This window comes from Choristoneura fumiferana, chromosome 11 (genome assembly GCF_025370935.1).
Source record: "Choristoneura fumiferana chromosome 11, NRCan_CFum_1, whole genome shotgun sequence".
NCBI lineage: Eukaryota > Metazoa > Arthropoda > Insecta > Lepidoptera > Tortricidae > Choristoneura > Choristoneura fumiferana.
The window spans coordinates 2,807,333-2,825,279 of NC_133482.1; the positions used below are offsets into that span (position 1 = coordinate 2,807,333).

Below are 17,947 nucleotides of genomic sequence, written 5' to 3' on the forward strand. Positions count from 1 at the left end.
ACTTGTTGGGTCAAGAAGCAAATGTAAGGCGAACTTCTTTGTGCTATCAGATATTGTTGCCAATTACTGCACCAAAAATCAATTAAAAACCTTGTTAAGGTTTGTTTTGTTTAATCCTGCAGTTATTTACTTAGTCGAAAATAAATAATCCTAGATTTAAAAAAAAACATTAATGGTAAATCAGCATGAATGCTCCGTCATCGGACCCTCATACCAGTCTGGGTCAAAGTGCACGCTAAGACTATTTTAACAAGCCCAAACACATAAATGTCAAGTTTTGTGTCAATGTTACAATAGGAAGTAGAAGTGGGTAAAAATCAAGTTTGAAGTTTCCGCTAAACTCAAAGATTTAAAGATAAATAGTTGAGTTTAAATCGTGAAAAAAAAAACAGAGTAAAGAGAAACTTCTATTTTAACGAATGCATGTTTTCTTCTCCTGTTCCTTCAATAAACCATGCCCGGTAATATAATAAAGGCAAATTCAAGGGCAGCGAGAAAATACCGCAATATATTAGGGTTCGACTGGAAATGTTGTATATTGCTTCTTCAGTTAAGCTACGGTGCCGTGCCGCAATATTGCACAAACGAGTAATAATTTATGGAGTTTAGTCCTTCCTATGGTTCTGTACCTCGAAAAGAAAAAAATAACTTGTAGAATCACTCTGTTGTCCGTCTGTCTGTCTGTCCGTCTGTTTGTCGGACTGTCGATCTAAAATCACTAAAAATATAAACTTCTAAGTCATCGCAATCAAAAGAAACTGTCATTAAGAAAAGGTTTTCCGTAGCCGTAACCGAAATACCTATAAGGTACTTTGGGTTGCTGCAGAAACATAAATTTGGTGTGAAGGTAGCTCTTATAGCACAGCCAAATAACAGAAGTCTAAAAAAATCTTATTTTTTATATTTTTCTGTTTATTAAACATTAAACATTATGTCAGTCACTGCGTAGGTACATTTCGCTTAGGAAAGTGGCTCTGCTAACACTGGATATTTATTTATACTCACTCATGCAAGTACTTCTGCTTGTAAAAAGACCGTTACTACGGTTACCTGCTGATCCACTCAGAAGATATAAATCTTCCGTTCCTACTGGTTATCGACACGTCGAAAAAGTATGTCATGTAATTTTACGACGCGGCGACACATGCTGACATACTGTCATAATGCGAAACACGGAGTATAGAAAATTAAGGAGACTATTTTTTTAATTAAAGTTTCTTCTTAATTATCCCTAATTTGACACAAAAAACATTAGTTACAATTGGTTGCAATGAATATATGAATATGAATACTACGTCTTGAACGTCTGTAACAGACAGGCAAAGAGAGTAACTTTCTCATTTATTTATTAAAGAAGTAAGGATGTAAATAAAACGTAAAATCATTTTCTCGACTAATGTTCGCATAATTCGTTTTTGTGTACAAATAGCTTATGTATGAAATTCTCAAGCGAGCGACTTATTAATTATAATAAATATTTATGTTGGAAGTTATTTGTCTTAACTTAATAGAGTATAATGTAACCTAAACTTACAGTACCTACCTGTAAATGTTATATTAATGTATATCTTACGTTTCCGAATATCATACATTTGGTCATAAACATTTCACAGGGAACATTTCGTACTATTTTTTCCATCTCACGTATTTGGCAGCAATGCTATCTCCTATCTCATCCATACCCCGTGTACAGCAAGTCACAAACATGTTAGCCCAAAGCTGGCGGCTAGCCAAAGCCAGTTTAACTAGATCGCAAAGTCTTGTCTAGACTATTATGGGTCCTACCTAGCATGGCCACACGGACGCAGACCTTGTTTTTACAAGCTTTTATGTAACTTTCTCCTAACTCGCCAAAAGGAAATGTACGTTCGTATTTACCTACTTGTATGGGTTCATATCGGCACGCATAATTGTTGAAAGTCATAATGTAATGTTTGTCATAACTCTTTTTTTTCTCTAAATCCATTAATTATTCAGAATTGTTATAAAACAACTGCAGGATAGAATCAGAAATGATATCCGCAGTACGAGTAGAACTAAGGTTACCGACATAGCCCGAAGAGTTGTTAAAGTGAAGTGGCAGTGGGCGGGCACATTGCTCGCAGTACTGATGGCCGATGGGGTCAGAAGGTTCTCGAATGGCGTCCGCGGACCGGGTGACGAGCTGTCGGTGCCTCCAACAACGACCTGGTTAAGATCGCGGGATTGCGGTGGATGCGGAAAGCACAAGACCGGTCTGAGTGGAGAGCCTTGGGGGATACTTTGTCCAGCAGTGGACGCCTTTTGGCTGACATGATGATGATGATGATGATGAAACTTTACCTAACCTACAGTTTTCTATGGGTTGACCATTTTAAAAAAAGGAAATTTTTACGGTTTTAGTGTGCAAAAAATTATGACAAAAAATAATTCTGACAAACATTACATCAGAACAAGATGGCTTGGGCCATAGTTCCCACGCGGGCCCAGTGCGGATTGGGAACTTCACACGCACCATTGAATTGCTTCGCAGGTTTGTGCAGGTTTCCTCACGATGTTTTCCTTCACCGCAAAGCTCGTGGTAAATTTCAAATGTAATTCCGCACATGAATTTCGAAAAACTCAGAGGTGCGAGCCGGGGTTTGAACCCACGACCCTCTGTTTGAGAGGCAATAGGTCAAACCACTAGGCCACCACGGCTCTCTTGTTCTGAGAGGCCTGTGCCTAGCAGTGGGACGTATATAGGCTGGGATGATGAAACATTACATTCTGACTTCCAATCCATATTCATATTCATTCAAATTCCAACAATTATGCGAAAGAAAGCATGCTGCATGCCGCCATTTATTGTGCACCAATAGGCAAATCATAGTCAAACTGTAAAAAACAATCTTATACAACGACCTATATTCTAAACATATGTTTGGACAATTAAAATATTCTGATTGTTGTTCTGCATCAATGAACTAAAACAATTACTTTACTCATCCGCGACCTTATGAAAGCTATTACGTTTATGCGTTTATGTGTGTGGGGGCATATAGGAATGAGCATCCAGATAGATCAAATGCCGAACATTTGTTAGAATCAAATCATTCTTCATTAGACTCGGATTCTTATGAAATGAAGAAAGAAATTTTAAAATTTCTTCACATCGTTTGAGAAAAGCAGGTATGCAATCCTCAGCCAGAACAGGGATCGCTGGACTTGTTTTATCCGCTCGTCCATCAATCTCTTACTTCATGGCCTCTGCAGTAATGCACCTACTATAACGTATAAGTAAGTGGTTTATCTATGTATGTGTATCTTCAGTGATAGTCAATAAATTCTTTATTTCTTTCTTTTATTTCCTTAAACAGTCTTTCGTTGTTAAAAAATCCAATGCCCCTTTCGATTCGGTCAAGCTTCATAAATAAACTCAGTCGTCATTTCCGAATACCTTCAAGGTCAGTGCCGGTCTACGCTACTGCTTCACTTTATATTAAGGCAGTAAGGCTTCGAAGGACGTCTATACTTAGAACGTATGTGGTATTGAGATCGATATTATCGATGCAAGCGGTGACCGCTGGGTTACCGACACTAACTTAGGTATGTACATAAAGAATCAGCCGCGAACCTTTTGTTGTGCATAATTTGTAAAAGGGTGACGGCACCAATAATGATAATAATAAATCCATTTATTTCAAGCAACATCACCCATACACCATATATTTCATCAGTAACACACGTAACAGTAACATACGTAATTAGTAATATTTTAAACTAATTGGGTGACAAAACGGCGTGACAATGAGGGCTACCGTTATCGCGCTCACCAGTTGGCGCCACTGTAGACAAAGGTCCTGCCTGAAGTATATTGGTTAGGTTAGTCTCAAAACACAGACATTCATTGCCCCGTAACGCATATTTGCCATAATTAATTTCAGGTATTGCAAAATATTCACAAAATTATTCTAATTATAAATAAACCCGCGTAGCTCACCCAAAAATAGTGAAATTTGACATTTCGGAGACCTCTCGCCACACTAGCGCCTCTAGCGGCGAATTCATACGCGATAGCCCTCATTATATTTACATGTTAAGCACAGTAGTACTCAGCGTTCAAGAACTTTACTAGTTATGATAATCAGTTATCTGAGCTATCTGAGCATTATCCGGTTCGAAGGACCAAAAAAAATGTAGGGTGCTTCTACAATTTACTAGATGAGTGCGAGATAACTTGTAAGGGAAAGTTAATGTACGAAACAAGCCCAATGATAGTTGTTCTAACACTGACTTTATTTACAATTAGTAATACAAAATATGCTTAGGTAGCGTGCCGATGTCGCACAGTACATGTGTGCGTAAATAGCTACAATATTATTAACAAATGACCTAAATTAAAGAATCATTGACGCGACACTTATACATTATCGTACGGTAACCCGTACAGTTATGTCAGTTTGTTAAAATTTGGGTAAGTATACGGAAAAAACCATTATTGGTTCTTGTCCATGACTGGTGCATCAACACCAATTGATAGCAGGATCCTAAATATTTCTGGAAAACTTAGACGACTGTAAAACGTATTTTTCACGTCCCAGTTTGTAGGAAATTGACGTTTGAGCAGTTTATGTTGGGGTAAGTTTTGTATGGTTATTAGATAGGCTGTAGATTGGTTGACTCGTAAGATACTGTCAATTCAACGCGCAGGGGAAATGGACCGAAAACCAAAAATTTACACTAAGGGCACAGTTCCATTATAAAAAAATTAGGTACCTACTCGTTTTATTATAAGCTGAAGATTGTTTTATAAAACGTTTTTATACTCATTTAAAGGGAGAGTGCCTTACGTGGAGACTAGTCTAAGTAAACAGCACAAAATATTTACGCATTCACTCGACATAAGAGTACCTACCTACATTAAGTGTCCCAAAGATAAATACTTCAAGAAACCCCCGCGGGAGCCCCTCGCAACGCTAAATGACTCTAACTCGATTAGATATAAAAATATTAGCCTTATTTACTCGTTGGGACGTGCCAGGCTTTCTATAAAGAGCAGACGACTCTAAGGTTAACACGATTTATAGCAAAATTGGTAGATGCTGTTAACACAGTATACGGTCGGTTCACGTATACGGTTGGTCGGGTCACTAAGGTTCAAGTAGAGGTGAATCTTTTAATTCGTAATCTCATCGTGCTCATAATTTGTAAAGGTTTAACTCTGTAAATACAAAGTGCTGACATGCTCGCGGTTTGTAAGTTTCTAATATAACTCGTGTGCCAGTAATTTTATCAAATGTCTTACTTTCAACGCCCCTTGTGCACTCACATATACAACATCATCCGTCTCTTTCAAATCCCAATGCTTTTGATAAAATCAGATACAATCTTCAGATTGCTTTTCTCGCTTAGCAAATCCCTTGTCACCCAATTTTAATAGAATTTCTTCAATACAATGCAGCGCTGTATAAAAATACTGTGTTCTAAAATATTACTTTTGTTGCAGAAAATTCATACCACTGCACATCATAGAAGAGGACAGTTATGAAAAAGACGTACTTTTCTACGTGAACCTTGGCAACCCAGAGTTGATTGGTGGTATGTATATTTTATAGATGTAGTTTTATTTTGATGATGTCCTCGTAGATAGTGACGTTGTGGGTTAATGAACTTAAATCTATACAAGTCTGTTTTAAAAGTATTAGTATATTCATTAAATCACAAACAAATTAGATCATAATAATATAGAACAAACCAGAAACCGCGTCACTTTATATTTGAACTATGACTATCGTGGCGTCCCGCTCTCTCTTATGGTATTTAATACGAAAATGGTTTGTTCTATATTTTAAAAATAGATTGCAAGTGAATAAAATATTGCTTTAATAAACAATTCATAATTTAATTATCATTATTACGTTTTTGTCGACCGTTAGTTTAAGTTTTATTTATATTTATATAGTGTACGAAAAATATCGTACGAGTTTCATTATATTGCAAGACCAAGCCACTAAGTATAGATTTATAAGCGATCGATCATCTATGGCGATGTACTGCAACTCGCTTGATATTTCACGTTCCGCTTAAACAAGTAAATATTTAGGTAATTACACGAAAACACTAAGCGGTTAACCGCGAGGTTTAAGCGCACCGTCCCTCTTCAAAGTATCGCTTGAGATAGAGACGACGCGCTAAAACCGCGCTGTTAGCCGCATAGTGCTTACGTAGTCTAACAGCCTTATTCATAAAAAGTTAGAGCCTCCTTGAAGGCTCCTTGAAGGCCCGATGCTAAAAAACATGATTCATAAACGTCTGTTAGCGCTAATCAGTCGATCAAGGCTCTGCTAAAGTTAGAGGACCGTAGACCCTCCTTTATCTCCCTGCTAAGTCACAAAATGGCCGCCACAAGTTTGAACAGCTGACTTTGACAAGAGCAAAAAACCATACCGAAGATATTTATAGTGAAGGCAGCGCTACGCAAAGATTAAAAAAAAAACAGGAAAATTTATTTTCAGGAATTTGTATTTAAAAATCCTCTAAATTAGCAACAATAAATTAACAATAAATATGAAAAAAAAATTAGGATGATTAACATAATTATGGCTTCTTGCACAACATAAACATGCGGATCGGAAATGGCGGGAAAACAAACATCTCGCTTTTTATTTTTTTCCTGCTAATTTGCTGTCACTGCTGTCAATTTTTTTTTAAATTATCGATTAGGCCATTTTTTGGCTTTGATTTGTCAAGGTAACATAAGCGTCTAATGAATCATACTTCTGGACAAGCGTCTAATCAAGCTTGACAATCATTCTTGCTAAGTAACAGAACAGACCGATCAAACCTCAATTAAGGATTTTTTTATGAATAAGGCTGTAAGGCTTTTGTATATTTTATGCACTATAAAGTTAGTCGTAGCAGTTTACCTCACCGGATCTTTCCTTTCTCAAATGATTATTCTAAAGAGAAACGACGTGAGAAACCGCACGGCAAACCGCATAGTGCGGTAATGCCCTTAGAATGATAGTATTTGATATTATTATTGTAAAGATTAAAACCACAGCTTCGATGGTAGCTTTGTTTTAAAATTTACAGATATTCTTTTTTCAATGCCGTCATACAAGAATGGATAACAAAATTAGGTAAATTTGGTAAAGAGACGGTACTAAATGGCGGTTTGATTTGAAATTTAGACAGCGTTATTTAATATTCACGGTTTTAAATAAAAAAATCATGAGATTGGAACACTTAGTTGGACTGTAAATATTTGCAGAGTTTTATTCAAGTGCTCAAATACTGAAAATTTTCCTTACATATAGTCACTGACAGCGGGGTCTGCTTTAACCAAGACACCTCATTTATTAAAGCTGTAAAGTTGGCACACATCAAGCCTCAAGTTTCAAATTTAACCGCCGTGCAGTTCCATTAACAAACTTTGCTACAGTACTGACAACCTAACGATATCGCCTGCGCTTGTTACTCACGAAGTTAGGCGGCGCCCGTGCCAACTCACGAATGGGAACTGGCCAACATACAAATACTAACTTGGACGGTTGGTTGGAAATTTAAATCTGCTGCAAGTTCGTATAGTGAAGTCCAAAAGTAGCTTTAAACGATTGTGTATTGTCGTTTTTCAACTAGGTCCGTATAAAGGTGCGTCTACGCTAGGCGAACCGAGCACGAGTCGAACACCATTCGTCTAATGTGGACCGACTTACAAGCCTCGAACGAGCGCGCTGCGAGCGTTTCGTTCGTGCTCGGCTGCGTTCCGCCAGTGCCCTTAGTGTAAGTTTTCGGTTACAAAATACGTCTCGATCGCGTTCGCGTTAAAATCTCAATTTATAAGGAAACACAGACAGCGCCTCTAGCGGAACGTTTGCGATGGTCGTGTTTCCATACAAATTGAGATTTGAACGCGAACGCGATCGAGACGTATTTTGTAACCGAAAACTTACACTAGGGGTACAGTTGTCGGTTTTTTGACTAACACAAAGGGATTTGCTTCGCGCTCGCAGTGCGCTCGTGGACGTGTCCACACTTGACGCCGCGAATGACGAAGCCGGGAACGGCTCCGCTCGTGCTTCGCTCGTGCTGGGTTCGTCTAGCGTAGACCCACCTTTAGGCTGAGGCCGTACTACGGCTAAACCGCCGCGGTTTTTAACCGCGTGACTTTGTAAATCAAGCAAACTAATGCAACGGCCACACTGGTGGTTTTAAGTTCACTTTTATAAAAAAGTTACGCGGTTAGAAACCGCGGCGGTTTAGCCGTAGTGCGGCCTCGCCCTTATGTGTTATCTTCTTCTTCTTATGGTTCTCCATTACTGGAGGTCTGCCGTCAGCTCTGCGAACTGTTTCCGGTCTCTAGCCAAGCGAAATGGCTCTTCAACGCTGGCTTTTCCCGTCCATTCGCGTATGTTGCGAAGCCAGGACTTCTTATTATAATGTCATATTATTATGATTAAAATGATTATGTATTATAATGTACTTTAGCTACTTTTGGTGTTGACTATATTGTTCAACACTTATCTCCTTAATCTTAAAAAAATACGCTCGCGATTTTCACTCATAATTACGAGTAACACATCGGGGCTTAATGACGTCTTCTATAATTCTAAAACTATCTCGACGGTTTGACCAATTAACAGCAATGGTCACGAGTAAACAGGAGCGTAGGTTGGCTCACATTCTTTTAATACTTAACTTACTCGGTCAAACTCGTCCTTATTTTTTTAACCCCCGACGCAAAAAGAGGGGTGTTAGAAGTTGGACCGCTATGTGTGTCTGTCTATCTGTGGCACCGTAGCTCTTAAACGGGTGGGCTAATTTGAATTCGGCTTTTTTTAATTTGAAAACCCGTTTTTGAGATATTGAACTTTGAAGTGACAAAGTCGGGGTTTTCCAACTCTTTGCTGGTTAGGTTCAATAATCTAATCGGAAAAAAGAACAAGTTTTTAATTTATAAGTTAACAGTATTCAGTAACATCTTCGTTTTAATAAAGACATGTGAATGCAATCGTGAAAATTTAATGTAAAATTGTGGTTAAATTACGCGGCCAGTGTATGCGAGAGTCTTTCGATCTACCCGCAGTTGATCGTGTTTTTGTTTCGGCTCTTAATCACATCGAAAATATCCGCTGATTTTTTCGAAAAGATATCTCGATGCCCGCATTTTCTTAACATAAAAGAAGCAATCAGTTCATGACCACAGCCACTGCTATTCAGCCGAAATATCGAGGTAACTTGCAACAATATAAAAGCCGTGATTATGCCCCAAACGTGTTAGTAATCATGAATTATAATATTTTGTTTTTTTGTTATTGTTGCTGTTTTTCTCAAAGTGACAGATAACGAAAATAAATCGTAGCGTTTATGATTAAGGGTGTAAGTTTGTACAGGACTGTCTAAGAATAAAAACTAGAAAAATAATTTACGAATTTGTAGATTTTATGGTCTTTTACTTAATAGTTCTTTGTAGATGATTAATTATGAGCATGGCAGCTCCAAATAGTGGAAGTTCGTGGAGTCGGCAAGTGCATTCACTATGTATTATGTAGCTTACCTAATATTAATTAAGATGAATGTCAATTGTGAAACTGAAAATAATTAAGTTATACCCAAGGAGCGGAATTCTCATAGCAAAAATCAAATGTCAAGAGGGATTGACCATTGTGTTTTATCGACTATTCCAGTTATCGATTTTACGCATGTTACCGACTTTTAACATTATTCTGTAACATTTGACCTTTTTGATAAGCCACTTGCATCTCTTTATTAAAATAAATTACGTCACGCCACATTTGACATTTGATGTCGCTTGAGTTTTCATAAGTATTATTTTATTTGGTTCCCGTCTTAACCAAAATGGTTAATCGTAAAAGAAAAACGATTAACAAATGGATAAAAGTTATATCCTTCTCTTAATTTTAAATTATTCTCTTACTTCTCTTAGTTTAAATGGTGACAATGTAGAGAACATAATGATAATTCTTTGTTACTATAGACAAGATGAAGCAAATATAATCAGTACAGATATTGATTTCGATTCTGTTATTTTGAATGAAGTTTAGTCTATCGTCAGTTACACTGTTTAACATTTCCGTTTCGGTTTTATATTTAAATTGTAACAAACACACAGGTCAAATTTTTTTTTGGTAGCCTATAGTGTCCCACAGCAGGACAAAGGCCTCCCCCATTACAGGTCTAAATGCATTACCTAAAACGTATCGTGCTAACTGACAATTAAACATCGACAGTCGATAAAACACAATGGTCAATCCCTCTTGACATTTGACTTTTGCTATGAAAATTCCGCTCCTTGGTTATACCTAATCCCAACCTGATATCGTTGACGATGACAATGTTTTGCAACGGATTTAAAAATCTCGGTTGTAAATTCAGATTAAAAATGTAACTTTCATTTTATTAAGTCTTAACTTTAATTAATTTACGAAATAGGGGTCCAACTTATTATTTTTATTAGAGGTTTAAACAATATTGCCAGTAACAACCGTGTGACGTTACTAAAACAATTGACATTTCATTCGTTAAATCCAAAATATAGGTAGAGTCATTCAACGATGACGCGTGCCGTGGTTCTTATTACAATGTCATTAGTGTCTAATTTTGACAAAATCACGCATCTTCGTGGATGCCACTAGGTATAACATGGTGTCTATAGCTTGCAAATATTCGTGTAAGTAACACACGTACGTCAAACGTCATACAATAAATATGACAAGCATGCAAGCTACTTGCGCGAATGTGTGAAGCTACAGGCATGTATTCCTGGTTTCCAAGCTAGTATAAAACATAGTCGATGCATTTGTCCCACTCTCGCTTTTACACTTCCTGCTTTTACAAATAGTTGCATGACATTAATTATTTTCCTGCAGAGGTGTTTGAGACATTCCTGCCCGATGCATCGGCTACTGTCTCGGTTCCGTTTGCGCCCGGTAAGTCGTGTTGTGTGGACGTACACTTGTTTGTAACATGTGATTAGACTTGAGTAAGACATCACCTTTTATTTCATCATCATGTCAGCCATATGACGTCCACTGTTGGACGCGTTGTTGACGCCAAGACCGCCATATCGTACACTCTCGTACAAAAATTGTGGCGCTTTAGGCGCTATACGCAGCATCGTTACGCGCTGGCGGCGATATCGTTGCACGGTCGCTACGATATCGGTACGCGCTTTTCAGCGATATGGGTACGCGCTCGCAGCGATATGGTTGCGCGCTCACGGCGATATGGTTGTGCGCTCGCGCCGATATCATTGAGCGCTCGCGAGGAAAGCGTTGCGGGCTCCCTTCACTTTTAACTCGCACACAAATCGCCAGTGCTCGGAAATGGCTCTAATGACAATTATAAAATATTCGTGTCTTACAAACAAGTGTGATTTGTGAATGTGGTTTTGTATGGCTTGTAAGCTTTGTATTGTTCTGTTTGTGTTTTACAGATATTTAGTGTATCATTTTTAAATTGGCTTATGCTATGTTATAACTGGAGAGTTTTGTATTGTTTGATCTTTATACGTATTGGTGGTAAGTTTCAATATTTACTCGGATATCAGCCCATACATACTCTATGTCATTCCGACAGTTTATACGAATCACATGATATTTGATATGATAAAACCATCTTAGCCTTTAGGCTACAAAAAGACCAAAGAAATAAATATACTTACACTTGAAAATCATAGCCCTCCGTCAGGCAATCGGGTAAAAAGTAGAGTAAAATTATGATACGAGCTAAGATAAGTTGTTAGCATAGAATTTAAAATAACAACACCACTATGCCTGCATTCGAAACCATTGACGATATACTTTAGTTTTACGATAATCAGAAAAGCCTATCAGCCAATCGCATAGTAATCTTTGCAAAAAGCTAGCGAAAAGGGTGTTGTGTGTTGCCACCAACTTAAATATACCAATATCAAACATAACTAATAACCGACTCTTGTATGAAAGTGATGCCTTTTGGACAACAAGGATAAACTTGCAACGCGACACCGTAAAAAGTTACGTCATTTAGAGCACGAAACGACAAGTTGGGGTGTAGGGAAAGTTTGTTTGACAAGACATACAGAAACTTTACTATTAAGGCTTTCTTCATTTGATGTGAAAGTTCTTATCTACGCTGTGGACAGTGTAGGTAGGTATAGTTTGAATAAAGCAGGGTTTGCCGAGCCTCCCCGAACCAAAAATAATATTTTCATGCCCCCTTAAGTTTTAACAAAAATACACACATTTTAGCGTTTGAATGGCAATTCGGAACAGTTAATTTAATTACGCGTTAAATAGTTTTTTTTTCGGAAATGCAAACGTATCTATTACGCCCCCCTAATATTTCTCTACGCCCCCCCTAGGGGGGCGTGCCCCCTTGGTTGGGAAGTCCTGGTATAAATGATGTTTTAAAATTAATTCTTATTGCCATTTTTACTACGAAATCGAAGAAAAATATAATGTTCTTTATTATCATCATCTCTGACATGTGTTCTCTCGGAATGAGAAGGATTGGGCTGTAGTTCCCACGCGAGCCCAATACAGATTAGGAACTTCACACATGGAATTGCTTCACACGTATTCATAGAAAAGCTCCTGATAAAATTATAAATGTTTACATAATTGCGGAAACGACGAGATGGACAGATGACCTGGTCAAAGCCCCAGGTTCACGGTGGATGAAGGCCGCTTTCAACCGAAGCAACTGGAGGTTAATGGGGGAGGCCTATGTCTAACAGTGGACGTCCTACGGCTGAGATGATGATGAATTGCGAAAAACGTGGAGGTGCGATTCCGGGCTCAAACCCACCTCTTGAGAAGCCATAGTACAGAGTACATATATAAGCCATAGTTTAGCCTACTAGGCTACTAGGACGTTTGTCCAAATTATAAAATTAATTTAATTTACAACCCTTTCCACATCAAGATAATCTGCCCACTCTACTACTAAACGGTAAAATAAACAAATTCGCACCCTTCTAATTGGATAATATTTACTTACATACTCATACATCGTTGTTCTGATCCAGTTAATCACAGATCTGGGTCAACGCCCCGAAGGTCTTCGAGGCTACCCCGAAATTCGCAACTTACCCTTCTTCTCACTCTCCTGTTAAATGATATAAGCGTGAGCGGGACGCGATATACGAATTCCGAACTTCGGATAAGGCCCGGTGGTGGATTACAGTATATTAACGGCATGTTATATCCGGGCCTTGTAAATTATGTTATATATCTAATATATTTGGGATTAAAGGTTTAATTTTCGACGCGCGTTTTAGCATGATAAACCGGAGTATGTTTCGCAATTAACATCGCAATTTAATTTTTAAGGATTGCCTTAAACAGGGAGTGGACGAAAGATGTGAATTAAGTAAATGATATGGAATAGAGATGAAGTCCACAACAAATGAAAAGTGCATGGGCGCACCTAGAGGCGGCAGGAGATAGAATAAGGCTCCGCTTCCACCATGTATGTGCGAGGGTGTATTGAGAGGAATGTGTTTTTTCATGAACCAATAGAAACGCTTCATTTACCTATCCTCGCTCAGCATATCTCTGGGGTAAATGATATGTTTCTATTGGTTCGTGAATCGCACATTCCTCGCAATACACCCTCGCACATCTCTGATGGAAACGGGGCCTAATATGTATTACGCGTTAACTATTGAAAAAAAAAACCTCGCAAGCCGCAATTTTGTATGAAAAAACAAGCGCGCGGGATCAGACAGAAAAAAATGTGACTGCTGTACTCGTACCTATGGCCTGCCTATTGCCACTTCAACAAACTAATTCGCTTGGCTATGTTGGTGACCCTCGTTCTTCTACGTATCTCCAGCACGTAATAATTCTAAAACTAACTCCGTTATATTATTTAACTAACAGACGATCAACGTCTTTCCACACGGCTGAATACTTTATTCAAAATTGTCAGTTATAAATCTTGGAAGTCCGAGCTCCGAATGTTAAGTTGGGGGATGTTTTATGTATCCAACCCACCAGCCGATTTAGGGGTGATTTTTGTTTGATGATCAAAGCACAAGCAAGATTGAAACGGGTGATTTACTGTCATTCAGTATAAATGAAAAATCGTCCACATAAATTGACTATTTGGAATTCGGATCATCAAAATCGACCGTCCAACCTGAATTTTGACAAAATGTAATTGAGCTGAATAAATATTTAGAACCTAATATTTTTTTGTTGTAAATTAATTAAAGCCAAAGGGATTGTTGTTTATAAATTAAGCGGAGAGCGTAATCAGCGGTACCGGCAATTTAAAAAAAAAATACTTTTTCTTTTACAAATATACAATTTTACTCGCAAATGTGATGAAAAACATTGTACCTACGTCGCACGGGCGGTACTAGAATTACGAACATCGACTCCGCCCTTAAGACACAATGTACTATTACACGTGCGAAGCCGCGGGTAGGTAAACACTAGTGTTTTGATAAATAAATAAATATGTACGAATCCAACGAAAAATAAAGCAAACATCTATTAAAAAGCTTTCCATAACTGAAGTCTCAATTAAATAGAAACTCAACAAACTAACCGTGTCTGAAATCAACAATACCGTTCGAAAAAGAAAACCGACTATTCATCACAATACGAGTATATTCCAATCATAATCCGATATCAAAAAGGATGGGTAACAAAAAATATCAATAACACAAATGGATATGTCACCCGTCTGGCAAGCGGCAATGTTAGCGAGGGATCCAATTTGTCAACCTTCCGGTGGACTCGCACAGGTGAAGGTTTGACAAACAGCCGCGTAGGCCTTAAGTGAATTTGTGAACAAACCTCACACAATCATGTTAGTCACACGACTGCCCAAAGAATAAGGTTTTGAAAAAAATATTACCTACAACAACTTTGCTGACTGCGCTATTATTTTGTTTACTTATTTATTTCTTTATTCGCCACTGAAAATTAACATCATTTCTGTTGATTTGATGCCGATGACCTGTAAATTATCAAACATTAAAATAATCACATGTGATAAGAACTACGGTTGAATCTCTCCATCTGAGAGGAACAGCCCAGTAGTCGTGTATATGTTAGGACGATGATGGTGATGGAGCTAAAATAAAATAAAATAAACGTTAAAAAAATAACTAGGTACTAATCACAAAAAAAGTTACTTTGGGTTTTCCACTTTTGCTTCCCTAAAGTAACGGAGTACCTCACCCTCCGGCCAAAAGTCAGAGCGCAGAAAGATCAAAGGCAAACTAGATGTGGAGTGGGGTGTGTGTGTAAGTTTGTGAGTGAGTGTATGATGTGTATTTGTGTATCCCAGGAGATCTCAGGTTCATGGCGCCACTACGCACTAATACGTAAAATGTCCTTTAAATTTTGACAGGAAGTGAAGGATTTTCTCAAACTTCCGGCTAATTGTAGGCGCGATATTCTTCTGATTCTCGCTCAGCACAACTGAGCTGGGCTCAGGGACTATAACAGCTCGCAGCCTTGGGATGACTGACTGCACCTGTGACACCACAACACCGTTTTATCTATTGTTATCTCGAAAATACTTAGCACGTAAAATTAAATTAATACCCAGAGTAGCATTACGCCCAATGTCCCTCAAAAATAACCCACAAAACATGAAACCAAATCTTGTAAAATCCACTTGAGCAAAGCCGCGCTACCTCATTTTGTAAAATGTAAATAAACACACAAAAACCACTTAACATTCACGCTCGAATAAAGTCTACACAAACGTTTTACTCGCAGCGAGATTTTGCGCAAAAAAGAGTCTTGTTCACCTTTCCTCTTTGCCTCATAAATAATTCAGCGTCGAGCTTGGACAGAGTTACGAAATTGACACCCGACGTCTCACAAATTGTGATAAGTGTTAAGATTCCTGTAATGCGAAATGGGTGCTCTAATGTCTGATGTCTTAGTCAATGTCGAATTACAATGCGGGGCTGCGTGGCTGTACCTAAACAAGTGTTGTTCGTGGTCATTTAGCTCCCAAAAGTTGTGCACACCTCCTGGAAAGGGTCAAACTCGGATTACACGCATTTAGGACCAAAATGAAGGTATTAAAACAATTTCCAGCCTGATTCCTCAACACTATTTTTAAGGATTCTATTCGATTGACCTATTAAGAAAATCTTGTATGATAGATAACTTGACCCACATTAAAGCTACTGATAAGTAATACTATTTACAAGTGGAAAAGTATAAAATTTGAAAAAAAAACTTGTATGTGATGAAGATTCTCCTGACACAAGTTCCATACAAAACTAAAAAAAAAACGCATAAAAATATTTTTCCTCTTGCATCGTATTAGTAATCAGTAGCCTGTTTATAAGTCTGACAAACTTCAGAAAATTTAGAACAACATTTCCATTCACAAATTCAATAGTTATTTTTTGCTTGAAAAAAGACTGAAAATGCCGAGCGCACCGATTTTCGGCGTCGTCCATTGGCGTAACTTTGCCGGTCGCCATGTTGTTTTTGCCTTTTTTACAGAGTAGCTTGAAACTAGCAAACAAATAAAGGGAATAATCGGTCCGTTATTACTCGACTGCGGTGGATCGCAAAAGGGGGAGTATGTTTTTCAACGCCGTGTGAAGCCTGAAGTAAAATTTTAGAACTTCGTATCATACTCATACCGTCCCACTTATGTTAATAGTATTTAATAGGAGTGTGAAAGGGACGACCCCGTAGCCCGTATTGCGGAGACGTAACACAGATCAAGTCATAACAACTCAGTAATTGTACTTAGTAGGTATACATCGTTTTCACAGTAATAGGGAATATGCAGGGCGTTGGCAGGCCAGCCACCACCTAGTGGGAGGCCTGCCAATGCCCTGCATTGTCCACCTGGACTGGCGTCGTTGTGATAGTTGCGGGCAACCAGTGGATGCAAGTGCGTTCGTTGTGGCGTTCTAATGGGGAGGCCTATGTTTTTTAGCAGTAGACGTTGTTCGTCTGACGTTGATGCAGAGAAAACAAAATGTCTCTAAGACAACATAACGTGATACAAAATGAAAAAAATAAAATAAAAAAATTGAACCGACTACAAAAAACCACGAAAATACTTTTGTACCATTTTAAAGTCCGGTGCCTCAGCACGAGCCAGCAGGAATGGATCTTTAGTCGTCTACCTCATCTGCATACCATGTAAAACATATAACGGGTTTCTATCACTCCTGCTGGCTCGGTCTGAGCTCTGAGGGTATCTACCGACTTAAAAGTGGTAGAAAATGATTTTCATGGTTATTTGTAGCCTTACAATTTTGGTTTGATTTTCTTTGTGTAGAATAGTTACCTAAGTTATTAATGGGCTGATATCCAGGTAAAATTGACCAAGAATCTGCTTTACCAGTTTATTGAATCATTTCTACACTGAATATTTTACGAAGTCCATTTACTATTTTAATGTATGTATGTATATGTATGATAACATGGTTAGGCCAATGCATGGTCGAATCACTTTTCCCTATTAACATCTTGTTTTATTATTTTTTAATTGTATTATTTTTTTCTTCTGTCTTTCTTCTTCTGGCGGTCTCTTCTCTGCTTTGCGGCAAGTAAGATACTTTTGAGTTTGATTTTCATACTTATTTAGTTTTGGCTTGTTTTTGTAAAGTTCTTAGAGTTGGTATTTGTTTGTTGTGCTATTATGGACTGCAGAGTGGATACAAGTTGTACGTGTTTGCTTATTTATAATATAATACGTTTATCGTCCACAATTTCTGTCACCTTATCCATGATCACTGAGCTATCCAGTCTTCGGTTCCGAATGAAAGTACATCTGAAATAACGGGTAAAATATTTTCTTACCCGTATAGGTCGGCCAAAACCTCCCAAGTGAAAACCTATACGAAAGATTGTCCATATTATAAATCATGATAGAATCAAACTTTTCGGGTCCGTTACCGACCCGGAACAAATCTTTTTATTCAAATTCCGAGTGTTTGTCTTCCCGGGTCAAATATAAAGACTCATTTGAATAAAGGGTC

The 17,947-nt window shown here is 38.0% G+C and overlaps 1 protein-coding gene across 2 annotated transcripts in view; it reads left to right on the top strand.

The window, feature by feature from the left end:
• Calx (sodium/calcium exchanger 3) overlaps positions 1–17,947 on the top strand; it is a 142,717-nt gene that overhangs the window by 107,503 nt on the left and 17,267 nt on the right. Inside the window, exons 2-3 of one of the 2 annotated variants that reach the window (XM_074094079.1) lie at positions 5,468–5,559; positions 10,854–10,913. In XM_074094079.1, coding sequence (XP_073950180.1) covers positions 5,468–5,559; positions 10,854–10,913 — 152 coding nt within the window. The remainder of the gene's footprint in view (positions 1–5,467; positions 5,560–10,853; positions 10,914–17,947) is intronic. The other variant, XM_074094080.1, reaches the window with a different exon arrangement.